The 15,926-nt window shown below is 44.4% G+C and overlaps 1 protein-coding gene across 2 annotated transcripts in view; it reads right to left on the reverse strand.

Moving 5' to 3' along the window:
- Positions 1-684, reverse strand: part of Slc35f5 (solute carrier family 35 member F5) — a 35,769-nt gene extending 35,085 nt beyond the window's left edge. Inside the window, exon 1 of one of the 2 annotated variants that reach the window (XR_009383199.1) lies at positions 378-684. Coding sequence is in view for 1 of the 2 variants with exons in the window: in XM_059280543.1 (XP_059136526.1) it covers positions 378-417 (40 nt within the window). In the remaining variant the exon portion in view is untranslated. The remainder of the gene's footprint in view (positions 1-377) is intronic. The other variant, XM_059280543.1, reaches the window with a different exon arrangement.
- Positions 685-15,926: the final 15,242 nt, after the last annotated feature.

Below are 15,926 nucleotides of genomic sequence, written 5' to 3' on the forward strand. Positions count from 1 at the left end.
ACATTTAAGAGTGCCATAAAAAGATCCTCGAAGTCTCATAAACCGATCCTCCCTTCAGGACCTTCGCCCCCCGGGCAGTCTGGACACGCGTGCGTGCATCAGAAAGTATCCTTATCCCCTATCTCCAGTGGACTGGGCTCGCTGACAGGAAGTGATGTGCGAGCTTCCACTCACCTCACGTGAGGACGACGATCGTCCTCGCTCCCCACCCGCCGGGTCACTTCTCCCCGGCCGGCCGCGGTCCCAGAGGACGACGGAAAACAGCGGGGACAAGGAAGGAAACGACGTGAGGAAAACCAAGCGTGCCGCCTCGTGAGGGGCGAGAGGACTCTGGCCCGTCCGCTATGGCCGCAGACGCCCGCCCGCCCGCCGCCTACCTGGCCTTCCTGCCCCTCGATGGAGTCGTGGCGGCACCATGAGCGGCCCCGGCCCGGCCCGCCGCCCAGCGCCGCCGTCTCACACCGCACGCACAGACCCCGGCATCGCGCCGCGCTACGGGCCGGACTTTCAGAAGCCGCGCTGCCCCCCTCGGCGCCGGGCAGCGGCTGTCACTCAAGCCGGGACAGAGGGGAGGGACCCAGGCCACCGGACCGCGCTAGCAGCGACAGGCCTGGAGGCCCGGATTGCGGCCGAGGCCCAGGCCCCGCCCCCGGCCGGCCAGCCAGCCGGGCCACGCCCATTGCTGGCCAAACAAGCCCTGCCCACTGCTGGCCAACCAGCAGGCCCCACCCCCGGCCCAGTCAGCGGGCCAGGCCCCACCCCCGACCTGTAGACCCGCCCCCAACCAATTAGCTTAGGCTACGCTAAGAGATCAGCCCGCCGTCCCTGGATAGTGAAGCTGCCCGGAGCACTCCGGCAGACAGGCACCACCCCACCCTTTCTGGGCCCCATCCCGGAGGCTCTAGGCCCCCCGCTTGTCCACCAACTAGGTGACGCCCTCCCCGTCACTCAGCGAGCCAACTGACTAAGCCCCGCCCCCAGATGATAACCCCGCCCTAGGCCTGGGTGGTCAGCCCCAGGGCCCCGCCCCCAGACCGTCCGGCAGGCTCCGCCCCGGCTCAGTCAGCTCCTGCGGCCCCGCCCCCTGCGCCAGGATAGAGGGCGCTCGGGTTACGTCACGCTGGGCGCGACTTCAGACCCGCCGGGACGCTACTCCTGATGGATGGTACGCTGATGTAGACTCCAGCCGCGTGTGCAGGCTTCTGGCGTGGAGACACAAGGGTGACGCGAAGGAAAAGAGATGTGAGGAGAGCGGAGGGAAGCGGGCGGAGGTGTCTAAGGGAGAGGCCAGCCCTGGCAAGGCGGCCAGACATCCCCAGAGCCCCACCCTGAAACGAAAGTTGGCTGCAGCATTTCCTCCAAAGTTCAGGCAGCATGCTTCCAGTATCCCTTTCTAGAAACGACAGGCCGAGTGACTTGGCACGCTTTGGATTCCTGGATCGTTTTGTCCGTAAACTAGATCTTCATTCTTGGAGTTAGAAGTTGTCTGGACCAAATTACTCATCTCCCTGGCTCTCAATTTCCTCATCCAAAAAGGCATAGGATCATGTCAATGCCTCCCTCTCTCCCTCTTTCTCTCCCTCTTTCTCTCTCTCTTTCTCTCTCTCTCTCTCTCTCGTGTGTGTGTGTGTGTGTGTGTGTGTGTGTGTGTGTGTGTTTACACTAAATAAATTATCTAATAGAATGGTATCAGGTCAGCCTGTGACACATAGGAAGAACTCTACAGATGCTAGCCTAACTAAACTATAGGATTTTGTTTTTATTTTTAAGTATCTTAAAGCTCCCATAAGAAAGAAAAGTTGGCCAGCATCCTGACTTGTATTTAGATAACAAACACGGGACTTAAGGCTTTCATAACCAGAATTGCATTGTTAGCATTTCTATCAAATGAGGCAAAGAAATAAAATTTTCTTGCTCGTGTAGTCATAATGTTGTTCATTCCTTCTCTTTAAACTTTTTGTCTACATAGTCTAGTGACTAAAAATAAGACGAACATTTTGTGTTATCTGGCCAGATTCTAATAAACAGTTGGCATCAAACACTTCCAGTCATTGAGAAACTCATCACTGGAGCAGAAGGGATAATTCAGCTGTGCAAGCACGAGGTCCTGAGTTCAGATCCCTAGCTCCCATGTAAACAGCTGGGCTTGGGCATATGCACCATGGGGAGACAGAGATAGGAGGATCAGTGCTTGCTGGTTGCCAGACTCTTCGGTTCAGTAAGAGATCCTTTCTCAGAGGAGTAAGACCGAGGATGACAGAGCAGAATACCAGATGCTTTCTGCCCTCTATATACGCTCCTGCACACAAACAAGCCCGTCCTTGCTTGGCCTTTTGGTTAAGATCAAGGAGCAAGCATACTGTCTGTTCTTACCAATTTAATATCTGATCCATCTTGTTTCAAAGAACAATAATGTAAATGGACTTTGGGAGCAAAAAAGGTGAAACCTGATCTGGTTCCATCAACTCCACACCTGAAATGTTTGCCTTCTTGGAGTTCTTAAAAGAAAAGAAAAAACAAAACATCATTCAGAGTAGAAAAAAACTATAGCCATATACATACACTTGAAATTACTAGGGGTGGGGAGTTGGTTATAGGCATAAATCATATAACCCTAGCACTAGTTTTTATGTCTCATTAACATTCTTTGGGAATCATAGTATGCTTAAGAATTTTTTCAAGACAGGGTTTCTCTGTGTGGCTTTGGCACCTTTCCTAGAACTCACTCTGTAGCCAAGGCTGGCCTTGGACTCACAGAGATCTGCCTGCCTCTGCCTCCCCAGGTCTGGGATTAAAGGTGTGTACCACCACCACCCGGCAGAATTTTTTATGCTACATATCTGATATAGTCCAGGAAAAAAGCATGGTGAATCAATCTCACTATCAAAGAGTAAAGGCCAGGTGTGATGTTGCATACCTTTAATCCCAGTGCTTATGAGGCAGAGGGAGACAGACCTCTGAGTTGGAGACCAGCCTGGACTACATAGTGAGTTACAGGACAGCTGGAGCTACATGGTAAGATTTAAAAAAAAAAAAAAAAAAAAAAAAAAGATGGAAGCCTCTGTGAGTTCAAGGCCAGCCTGGGCTACAGAGTGAGTTCCAGGAAAGGCACAAAGCTACACAGAGAAACCCTGTCTTGAAAAACCAAAAATAAAATAATATTTAAGAAAAAAAGGATGGGAGAATCAAGAAAAGTAGGTTCTAGGTTTTTTTGTTTGCTTGTTTTTTGAGATAACATCTCACTTGAAAGCCCTAGCTGGCCTGGAAGCCACTATGGATCAGCCTGGTCTTGAACTTAGAGATCTACCTGCCTCTGCCTCCTGAATGCTAGGATCAAAGGCATGCACTACCATACCCAGCACATGGGTTCTGAAAATCTGTTATAGAATCTTGAGGATTACCAACACTGTGCCTCAGTTGCTTCATCTATGAATATGGGTTTCTTAAAATGCTAGCACAAACATACGAGTTACCATTATTACCATGTGTCTTACTTAGGGTTTCTGTTGCTGTGAAGAGACACCATGACCACAGCCACTCTTACAAAGGAAAATATTTAATTGGGGCTGGCTTGCAGTTTCAGAGGTTTAGTCCATTACATCACGGTAGGACATGGTGGCATGCAGGTAGACATGGTGCTGGAGAAGGAGCTAAGAGTTTTATATCTGGATCCTCCAGCAGCAGGAAGAGAACTAGCTTGAACTTCTTAAACCTCAAAGCCTACCCCCAGCGACACACTTCCAACAAGGCCACACCTACTTCAACAAGGCCACAATTTCTCATTATGCCACTCCCTATCAGCCTATGTGGGCCACTTTCTTTCAAACCACTACACCATGTATTCCCAGAGCATCTACTAAATGACAGTGGTGCAGTGTTTATGTGGTGGAATAAAACCATTCTAGGTAGATTACTTTCATGTAGTCTCAAAACTAATGCAGTAATATTTTTCCCTTAGTTGTCTGAAAGAAATTCCCTAAGACTGCTCCATAAAACCAGGCTGTCCTGGTAAGAATTTTTTTTTTTTTTTTGGTCAACTTGACACAAGCCAGGATCACCTAGGAATAGGAAGCCAGGATCACCTAGGAAGTGGAAGTTGGGGAAATGCCTCCATCAGACTGGTCCAAAAGGTATTTTCTTCATTAATGACTGATGTGGGAGGGCACAGCCCACTGGAAGTGGTGCCATCCCTGGAGCATGTGGTTCTTGGTTGTATAAGAAAGCAGATTAAGGAAGCAAGGGGGAATAAGCCAATAAGCAGCATTCCCCCATGGCCTCTGCTTCAATTCCTGCTTTCAGGTTCCTGCCCTGCGTGAGTTCCTGTCTTGGCCTCCCTAAATGATGGACTGTGAACTGGGAATGTAAACTAAATAAACCCTTTCCTCCCAAGTCGTTTTTGGTCATGGTCTATAACAGCAGTAGAACCCTAACTAGGACACAGACCCTGCTATGTATGGCTTTTGTGCTGCAGCACCATCCTGACTGTGGTGGTTCATTTTATGTCAACTTGACACAAGCTCAAGTCACTTTAGAGATGGGAACCTTAATAGAGAAAATGTCTCTATGAGATTGGGCTGTAGACAAGACTACAGGGCAGTTTTTTATTTTATTAGTGATTCATGTGGGATGGCCCAGCCTATGGTGGGTGGTGCATCCTTGAACTGGTGGTCTTGAGTGCTATTAGAAAGCAATTTGAGGAAGCCATGAGGATCAAGCCATTAAGCAGCACTCCTCCATGACCTCTGCATCAGCTCCTGCCTCCAGATTCCTACCCTTCTTAAGTTTGTGCTCTGACTTCCTTTAATGATGAACTGTAATATGGGTCCTTTGATGATGAGCTATGATAAGCATCATGGCATTTTATCACAGCAATAGTAATCCTAACTAAGACACTGACCAACTCAGGCATTCCTTTCATTCTTGTCCCATGTGTATACCTATATTCTTTATTCAGGTTAAATCTTCAGTCACTTCAAGATCTTTCTGGAAAATAACTGTCTGTTGTCTGGTCTGGTAGCTCAAGTCCTTGTTGATTGTTTGTTTGTTTGTTTGTCTTTTTGTTTTCTCCCCAAGAGTTAGAGATCAAACTTAGAGCTTGAATATGCTAGGCAAGGTCACTACCATTTCTGATGTATGCTTATGGCTGTTCTCAAACTCCTGGGCTCAAGTGACCTTCCTTCTATAGAGTAACTGGCACCACCATGCATACACCACCATTCCTGGCCAGCCCCATCTCTCAATTATATGAGAGATAAGGAACATGTGTTGTTGCCTTTCCCTTCCCCAGATCTCAGTGGTATGCTTTCAAATATTATTTCCACAACAGCAAGGATTTGTGTTCTGTTCTCCACTGTGTACAAAATAGCACCAATCAACAAGCTGGTAGTCAATGTTTCTTAAATGAACTTGGGCATCTTATTGCCTCTTGATCATTTCAGTATAAAGAATTCCTTTCTTGTCTCCATTCCTATCTGCTTGTAGCTCTTTTTCTAGTTTCACAGGCTCTCTCTTTTTATTAATTTCCCTTTTACTCTTCAAAGTTGATCCCTCTAAAAGGCCCTGTGAAATCTATTATAGTTGGTTAAGATCCATCAAGTATTGAGTGTAATGCTTTTCAAAATATCCACAGAAATGCAGTGTAGTGAATGCAATCCCCCAAAGTGTTTATGCCATAAAAAGTTAAATTCGTGTGTGTCCAGCATAGTCCCTCCCTGATTCTCTAGTACATCAGCCTCATAGGCTACAGTTTAAGTTCAAGGCCTGGGAAATTACAGATTATTCTGCTCTTAGATATTGGATCTCAAAGTTGTTAGTTGAACCCTCCTTTTAAATTCATGAGTCACAAGTATGGAAATAAGTGAACACCTAAATGAAAAGAAGCAGAGATAATGACCATTCTTGTATCTATAGGTCATATGCCATGGATTTAACTAGCCACGGATAGAAAATGGTGAGGAAAATTGCACTGTATTGAACATGTGAAGACTTTCCTCATCATTTTTCCCTAAACAATGTGATATAAAAAACTGTTTATATTGCTAGAAAGATAAGTTAGTGGGCAAAAATACTTGGCATGCAAGCACAAGAACCCAAGTTCAATCCCCCAGAACCCAAATTTAAAAAAGAAAAGGCTAAAGGTGGTAGCACACTTATAATCCTAGTGCTGGGGAGGCAGAGATAGGCAGATTTCTGTGGGTCTCTGGTCAACCAGAATAACCCATTTGGCATGTTCCAAGTCAGTAAAAGACTGTTTCAAAAACTAAATGGGGAGCTGGAAAGATGACTCAGTGGAAACTATTGCTTTCACAGAGGACCTGGGTTCAGTTCCCAGCACCTATGGTTCAATTCCCAGTACCTGCATGGCAATTCAAAACTGTCTATAGCTCCAGTTTCAGGGGCTCAAACACCATTTTCTGGCTTTCACGGATACCGGGCATACTTGGTGCATATACATTCATACAGGCAAAACACTGATACACATAAAATAAAATAAAAGAGGATTGCACCTGGGGAATGATACCCAAAGTTGTCATCCAACCTTCATGTACACACACACACACACACACACACACACACACACACACACACCCCTATGAGCACAAGTGTTTGTACATTCATGACCTGCACACATGAACACAGAAAAACTACACAGCATTTACTTTGTATTAGGTACTGTAAATAACAGAGAAATTATTTAAAGAAGATAAAGGGAATATATGTGAACTTTATGCAAATAATACATATGTGTGGGACTTGAGTATCCCCAGAGTTTGGTGTATGAATGGAAGCAGACTCCCAGGAATGCAAAAGGGTCCACTTGTATTTAGGCTTGCTCCAGCTAGTCAGAGACCCAGCAGCAGTTGTATTTGGCAGTGCCTCAAAGCAAGGAAAGCTTTGGTGGGAGTGGAAAAAGATACAGGTATGCTCTCTAAACCTGGGAAACTCTTAGTAAATATAAGTTAGACTCCAGTTAATTAAAAGTAAGCATACAGCCGGGTGGTGGTGGTGCACGTCTTTAGTACTAGCACTTGGGAGGCAGAGGCAGGCAGATCTCTGTGAATTTGAGGCCAGCCTGGTCCACAGAGTGAGTTCCAGGACAGCTAGGGCTGTTACACAGAGAAACCCTGTCTCAAAAAATCAAAACAACAACAACAACAAAGTAAGCATACAAAAAGTTTGGCTAGGGGTGTGTTATTGACTTTCTCTAGTCTAGGAAGCTGGCAGTTCATTTTTTGGGTCCTGGCCATCTGGCATTGATTTGTTACAGATATCGTTACTTTATGTTCTGGTTGGGGCAGTTAGGGTCCTGGAGAAGTCCCACAAAAGACCACCATCCACATATGCAATCAACAGCAGCGTTTATCATCTCAAGAGTAAAGGTACCAGCATGCTGGGGCCACACATCCTACACAAAGGCAAAATGGCAACCCCCGAGAGAAGCTTGTAGGCTCCTTTTAAGCACAGCTAGGGGGAATTTTAGGGACAGTTAGGTCATCTCAGATATGACTGGATTATGCAAGTGGCAATCATAGAACACACTTATTAGTGTGTTCTAATTGGCTAGGGCTACCAGAGACTACAGTTTTTCAATTTAGGAGCAGGCCTGGACATGTCCCAGGCTTTGTCCTTATTTGTTTATTACCTTGAGCCACTGACTGTGGGGACTGGCTCAGTGGCCCAGGCTTGGTACGTGCTATCACCCTTATCCCTGCCATCAGGAGCATTGAAGACTGATTGTCCTTGGTTTGTGGCTTCCTCAGACACTGCCTGTCCAGTTTCAAAAGGCAGGAACTGAGACTCAATTCTTAACTGAGTTATTAGGAGCCTGCCATGATATTTGCCTGGCCTTCTCACACAGGAGGTAGGTCAGAGTCTTGTGTCTCTATGGGCCCCAGTTAGGGTTTGTGGCACATTCAGACTCTCTCCTGTGTTGACTGTATGACATCATACTTTCTGCAATACCTACCACCATGCTGGGCATATGGCTGGCTAGAGAAGTACCAGTTTATTTGATTTGCTTCTGAGAAATGATGAAGTGGGTTAGGATTCTTGATCTTTAGAAAACACGTGTATTGTTTTAACAAAGACTACTGGGGTCCAGCTCCTCCATAGCCTTTTCCCAGGGTCTGTGGAAAATCTACAACCAGCTGATAATCTAATCTTGGACTATATCAAATGAATCTACATACATGAAAATCTTTAGTCCGTTCACTTTATTTTTCTGAGTCAATTCTCTGTCTACACAGCTTCTTTCCTGCTCTCATGCCTAGCTCCTTTCTTGACTGATTCTCTCTACATTTTTCTGCTGTTCCCTTTAAGTGCTATCTTAGTTCCTTCATCTAGTTCTGCCCCATCTGGTTCTTCCTCATCGTCCATCTTGTTCTTCTAGTTCTCCAGTCTAGTCCTCTCCTAGTCTCTGAGGCTTACAGTTACATACCTATGCAACGGCAGTGCTCTGGCTAAGGCAAGGTCACCAGGCTTGAATTCCCTTCAGGTCAAAAGGAGGGACGATAAGATCCACACAAAGTGTAGTAATTGTCAGCTATCATAGCAACCTAAAAGGGAAGTGGCTAACGGGGAAAGAAGTCAACTAAATGCTAAATTGGGTTAATAGATCTGAAAAGGGAGATATATGTGCTCAAACTATATTCTTAGAAGTGGTTAGGTAAAATGCTAAGAGCCTATAATTTGCTAAGTCGCTGGTGAAAATAAAACTGCCTTATTTTCCTTAGGAGCTGTATCTGTCTCAGCCTAATCTTGGCTGTGCCATTTTTTGGCAGGTAGCTAGGCAACCTGAGTCACTGCTTGACATACCTGATAAGTAAAAACCCTTTATTTCTGAGTTAATTGATCTAGAACAGAGACAGCATTTGGAAGAAAGAAGGTTAGGCTTAATTAGCATATCCTCCAGGCCTTCTCAAACAGATAGTCTAGATGCTTAAGTCTGTTTTCAGGTAGTCTGGGAAGTATCTCAGATAAGATACTTTCATCAGGAGAAGGTCCTGGCCGGATGTTGTTAATGATGATAATTAAAGACAGGTCTGAAATTAGGGGTCTGGCTGTGTGACTGCTGTTAGCACAGTTGGGAGATGTTATCCAAATACTTTAATTGTATAGGGGAAATTGTACTCAATGAATGATCAAACACACTGTTCTTAGAAAAAGAAGTGAATGGAAGAGCTACAATAGCACATAAGAAATTCATTGCAGGAGACACTAATATTCAAAAGCCAATATCACCAAGACTTCCTTGAGTCTTGGCTTTATCCTCTGGAAATGCCCTTGACTTCTTCCAGGTATAACTTTGTCATAGTCAGCTGAATTCCTACTTCATATTTCTGCATCCCCCAGCCTTGTTTATACAATATTTCTTTTAAAACATGAAGTATATTGCATTTTATGGGTAAATACAGTGAGACAAATGTCATAAACTTGGGAGGTTCTTAGACACCTAAAGTCTGAAGTGTAATTGTATGCAATATAACCCTGAGTTCTGTGAAGTTTCTGGACAAGTTGGAGGAACAAGCCTGTGGGGTTTTAAAAATAGATCTGTATCGTTGTACTTTGCTCACATTCACCAGTCTTTTTTTTAAAAAAACACCCTTTTTTGTACCACCATCCCCACTGGTCTTCTTCCTGCCCCACACAATCTTCCTCCTACGTGCACATCTTGCATATCAATATTTTATTCTAACTTCCACAGTAAGAGAAAACATGATACTTGTCCTTATGAGTCTGACTCGCTTCACTTAAAATGAAGATCCCCAGGCTCATCTGCTTCCCTAAAAATGACGCGATTTCATTCTTTATGGCTGAATAAAATACCACTGTAAGTATATATGTGTATATGTGTGTATAGTGTACATGTACATACACAGTGCATATGTTCATAGGGTAGGTTATCTCTTAAGCAGTGCAAGATGTGTTCCTGTATATGAACTTGTGTGTGTATGTGTGTATAGTGTATATGTACACACATACACAGTGCATATGTACATAAAGTAGATATCTCTAAGTAGTGCAAGATATGTTCCCATATATGAACTTGTGTGTGTGTGTGTGTGTGTGTGTGTGTGTGTGTGTATGTGAGTGTGTCTTAAGCATGCTGGCCAAGTGTTCTACCATTGTTCTATAGTAATTTCCTCTCAGTTGAAATATTCCCTGCAGGAAGTGCGAGAGAGGTTCATGAGACTCGGAAAGTAAACACACCTCTCCTGTTGGGAAAGATGAAACTTAGAGGATTCAGGAATGCCCCTCCTCAAGGTTAGAGAAGCAGTAAACAATTGTTGGGGAGGAGACTGACCAGCTGAGCTGCTGAGAGGAGAGCCTGGGACCTGTTGAGCTGCCTGCAAGTCCTACAGAGAGCTCCAGGACTTGCAGCTTCTGTGAGAGGTCAGCATGGGGAGAGGGGCTTCTTAGTAATGCACGTGAGTGTTCTCTATTCCTGTAAGTAACAGCTCCCTCGTATCCTATAAATAACCCTAATACAAACTCATGTTTCGCCAAGTTGGACTTTTATAGAATCATTAATTTGACCTATTTTTGGTTCCCTATCTGGCATGAATAGACATGTGTGCATATGTTGTGTCTTCCCAGGAAAAGGCTTTCCACAACAACCGCTGAGCAACCTCATGAGCCTGGGGCTCAATTTTAACGATGGAGACACAATGTTAGGAAAGGTGAAAGTTTTTTTTTTTTTTTTTTTTTTTTTTAAAGTCAGTAAAAAAATGTATGAGGAAGAGGGAAAGGTGTGTCCAGAGAGAGTCAGAAAACTGGTTCGGCAGAGCAGAGTGAGTATGCAGTGAAGCAAAGGAAAATCAGGTTGGTCAGGTGATCCCTGGGGAGGCCAAAGTGTGCTCTAGAAACAAGGCAACAGGGTTTAGAGATTAAATCTGTGTGTGATGAGAATCTACAGGCTTTGGAGTAAGAGATGTGCACTTGTGGGCAAGCGTTCTACCAGGGAAGCTCCGTGCCCCGCTGGTGAGAAATAGTAAAGCAGACATAATCAAGTGTCCACTGAAGTTGAGCAGCATGGTGATCTCGTGGGAGTACCCTTGGGCCTGGCCTCAATGGAAATTATGTAAACAAAACTTACTGTCAAGTCAGGGTTGGTATTTGCTGAGCCAGAAGACAATAAATAGACATTTTTCAGGCACATAAAATGCCCAACAGATATATGAAAAATTCTCAAAACCACTAATCATTAGGGAAATGCAATTAAAAGCGGGTGAGGGAGCCGGGCGGTGGTGGCACACGCCTTTAATCCCAGCACTTGGGAGGCAGAGACAGGCGGATCTTTGTGAGTTCGAGGCCAGCCTGGTCTACAGAGTGAGTTCCAGGAAAGGCGCAAAGCTACACAGAGAAACCCTGTCTCGAAAAACCAAAAAAAAAAAAAAAAAAAAAAAAAGCGGGTGAGGGTCAGAGCGACAGCTCAGCAGGGAAAAGCACCTGGCACACAAGCCAGACAACCTGAGTCTAATCACAAGAAACCCTGTAAAGAGCCAGGAAGGATGGCTAGTGTCTGTAATCCCAGCACTCCAACTGCAAGATGGGAAACAGAGACAAGACTCACCAGGAAGCTTGCAGGCCAGCTAGCCTGGAGTACTTACTGTGGCAGAAACAAGAGGCCTGTCTCAAAAATAATGTGGGAAGTGGGAACTACTGACTCCCAGAGGCTGTCTTCTGATGTCTACACATACACTACAGCATGTATCTTCCCACCCTGGAAAAATAAATAAACGAGCACAGTATGAAAGCACCATGAAGTGCTAGTATAAATCCAACAGCTAGTATAAAAAGACAAAATGGGGACTGGAGAGATGGCTCAGCAGGGAAGAACTCTAATGCTCTTCCAGAGGACCCAGGTTTGGCTCCCAGCATCCACATGACAGCCCACAACCATCTGTGGCTCCAGTTCTAGGGCATCTGATAACCTCCTGGTCTTCATGGGCACTGTATGCATGTGGTGCCCTTACATACATGCAGGAAAAACACTCATCATATACCTAATATGTAAATAAACATTTAAAAATAAGTCATTAGAAATGAATCTTTTAAAAAAGACAGAAGGTAACTTTGGAACTGTACAGAGAGAAGGAGATTCTTATATGTCCTTGTTGAGAGCATGAATAGGTAAAGCATTCTGGAAGATAGAATTTAGGGTCCTCAAAATTTTTAAATTAGAATTATGGTATGATCCAGAAGTCTCATTACTGATGAAACCTCCAAAGGTAATTGAAGCATTTTGTTTGCACTCTTGTGTTCATTCAAGTTTTATTCACAACAGCTAAGACGTGTTATCAACTTACTTCTCCATCAACAAATACGTAAAGAAACTGGGTATCTATGTACAGAGTGGGATAGTGCCTTTAAAAACAGCAGCATTCCTTTAACAGAGAATTTCGTCCTCCATGACATAAATGAAGCTGAAAATATTAGGTAACTTAGACATAGACTGATAAGTGCTGCATGATTTTACTTCTGTGTGACATCTAAAATAGTTGAATTCATACAGTGAATGGCCTTGAATTCCCTATGTAGCTGAGGATACCCTTGAACCACTGATCTCCCTGATTCCACTTCCCAAGTGTTGAGATTACAAGCATGTGCTGCCACATCTCATTTATGAGGTGCTGGGGATTGAACCCAGGGCTTTGTGCATGGTCTGCAGGCACTCTATCAACTGAGCTACATTCCCAGTTATATAGAAAGTTGGAAGCCAAGGATGACCTTGACTTTCTGTGTCTCCTGACTCCACTTTTAAATGCTGAGATCACGGACATGTGCCACCACCCTTGGCTCTGCTAACAAGTTCTTGAGGAAGAACATTGTTCTCTGTAGTCAGTACCTACCTCACATTGGCACATAGAGGTATTCAGTAAATACTTGTTCAGTGAGTAAATAGAACCCTGTCTCTTCATTTACTACTTTCTTTCCCTGGCCGTCAATTTAAATTCTTGCTCCCAGAATCTTGCCTTTAGCCAAACTCTTATAGTTCTTTTCCAGCATTAATCACACTCCTGGATTTTTTCCAGAAATAAATACACCAGCTACTGGTTAGCAGCCGAGCCTTTGGCAGCCGAGGTGAAGGACGCAGATGCTGTTCTGAAATCTAATCTCTACAGCCTCAGAGGTGGCTTGCCAAGAAGCTGATTTCAGCCAGCCCTGGGTTCCCAGCCAGAACCTCCCATTCCAGGGTGGCTGGCCTTCCCACCAAGTCCCAGGGCATTTTTGTTCCCTTTAACTGTTCCTGTGTTCTTTATTGTGCCTTCGAAATCAACACACATTTCTTGGAGTTTAGATCAAAGAATAACCCTTATATAGATCTACTTTTATTATTCTATTTTATAATGTGTATGTGGTATATGTGTTTGTGTACCAGGTCATGCACGCATGTGCATATGGGTGTGTATGTCTGAAGAGTCCAGAGGTCTCTTTAATCACTCTCATAATTAATTAATTTAGATATGTGGTCTCTTACTGAACCAAAAACTTAACAATTTCCCTAGACTGTCCAGCAAGCTCTGAGGATCTGTCTGTCTCTGTGCCCCCAGCACTGGGTTTATAGGTACATGCTACCAAGTCCAGCTTTGTGTGGATGCTAGAGATCCACACTCAGGTGTTCACGCTTTCAAAATACACACTATATCAACTGGAGCCATCTCCCAAGCCCTAATAATCTATACTTTTTTTAATAGTAATAATAACAACAACCATTTTTATTGAGTATCCACTGTATTAGACATTCACATACACTAGTGTCTTTTTTAATTAATTAAATTTTTTTAAATTTTATTTTATAATTTAATTTTACATATCAGCCACAGATTCCCTTGTTCTCCCCCCTCCCATCCCCCCTCACCCCACCTTCACCCCCCACCCCCGCCTTCCCCCCAGTCCACCCCCCATTCCCATCTCCTCCATGGCAAAGACTCCCCTGAGGATTGAGTTCAACTTGGTAGATTCAGTCCAGGCAGGTCCAGTCCCCTCCTCCCAGGCTGAGCCAAGTGTCCCTGTATAAGCCCCAGGTTCCAAACAGCCAGCACATGCACTAAGGACAGGTCCCTGTCCCACTGCCTGGATGCCTCCCAAACTGATCAAGCTAATCAACTGTCTCACTTATCCAGAGGGCCTGATCCATTTGGGGGCTCCTCAGCTATTGATTCATAGTTCATGTGTTTCCATTCGTTTGGCTATTTGTCCCTGTGCTTTTTCCAACCTTGGTCTCAACAATTCTCTCTCATACAAACCCCCCTCTTTCTTGCCAATTGGACTCTTGGAGCTCCACCTGGGGCCTGGCCATGGACCTCTGCATCTGGTTCCCTCAGTCATTGGATGAGGTTTCTAGCATGACAATTAGGGTGTTTGGCCATCCTATAATCTATACTTTTAAAGCATTTTTTTTTTCTTTCAGAGCTGAGGACCGAACCCAGGGCCTTGCACTTGCTAGGCAAGCGCTCTACCACTGAGCTAAATCCCCAACTCCTAAAGCATGTTTTATACATATTTTTTTTTTCTGGTAACTAAATAATTGAATCTCTCAATGTTTAAAAGTAATATCTCTTCAGATGCATTAAAAATTAAATTGACTATTAGGCTCTTTCTTAATTATAAAATTAAGTAAATACTGAATGTTTGAACTCAGCTCCAGGACAACCTGTCATACCAGAAAAAGGGAGTGATCAAAGATTTAGGGGCATCTTCACATGATTCCTAGCAAGACATGGGATAGCTGAAATAAGAGTAAAGAAAAGAGATTAAAATGTTAAATATGTCTGAAGTCATACATTGTTACAAATCATATGGAACTTATTCATGCATTATCTTTTTAAAGTTCTAAGTATCAGCTGGCTATTTTTTAAAGGATAAATATCTAGCTAATTAATATAAATTAAGTATTTTGGGTGATTAAAAAATTAAGACTAGGGTGTTGGAATGGCACTTGCTACCAAGCCTGACAACCTGAGTTTGGTATCAGGAACCCCCACAAGGAGAGAACTGACTCCTGCAAGTTGTCCTGTGATATCCACCTGCATAAACACACAAACAAAAAATATTAGAAAAGACAAGAAGGGAAGGAAGGAAGGAAGGGAGGGAGGAAGGAAGGAAGGTAGGAAGGAAGGAAGGAAGGAAGGAAGGAAGGAAGGAAGGAAGGAAGGAAGGAAGGAAGGGACAAGAGGGAGGGAGGGACCCATGAATGGAGGCATTTACACTTGACACAACAATGTGACTGTCCTGAGAAGGTGTGGATTCCCCAATGATTTCCCTGCAGAGGTTGCATCTCACTGGCAACCTCCCTGTAGAGGCCTGGCAGGGACATTCTGACCATAGCCTGAAAAACCACATGGAAGCTTCAAGCCTTGTAAGACATAACTCTGGAAGGGCTAGAATGAGATTTGTGCCATGTTCCACCCCGCAAACAAGTCTTTATATCTGAGGTCCAGAGTGAGGAGCATTAGACTCCAGCCCTCAGTGATGGAAGGGAAAAACAAGGGGCCATCTCTAATCTACCACTGTGGCTATGGCTTTTTGTATTTGTTCTGTGTGTATGTGTATATGTGTGGCACATTACATGTGTGTATATTCTGGGTAATAGATTTTCTGCTCCCCCAATAATAGTTTTCTCCACTGATACATAGTAAGCCAGATCAAGCCAAATTGAAGAAGTATAACAACAGGTTTGTTTGAGCAAAGCAACTTCTGGGCAGGTTCTCCAGTCCTAGAGATCGAGGCTGGAGAAGCTGCATGCCCAAACTAACATAGGGAGATTATGTAGGTTGTAGGCAAGGGTTGATGACGTGCCTGCCGCAAGCTGGGTTTGGATCCAAATATGGTCAAAAGCTGAATGCTTTAGGAGGGGACTTACTTGGGCAGCTGGCATCTTCAGGGGAGGAAGCTGCTGTAACTACCAAGAAGGTGGGTGGAAC

This window comes from Peromyscus eremicus, chromosome 15 (genome assembly GCF_949786415.1).
Source record: "Peromyscus eremicus chromosome 15, PerEre_H2_v1, whole genome shotgun sequence".
In the NCBI taxonomy this organism is placed as follows: domain Eukaryota; kingdom Metazoa; phylum Chordata; class Mammalia; order Rodentia; family Cricetidae; genus Peromyscus; species Peromyscus eremicus.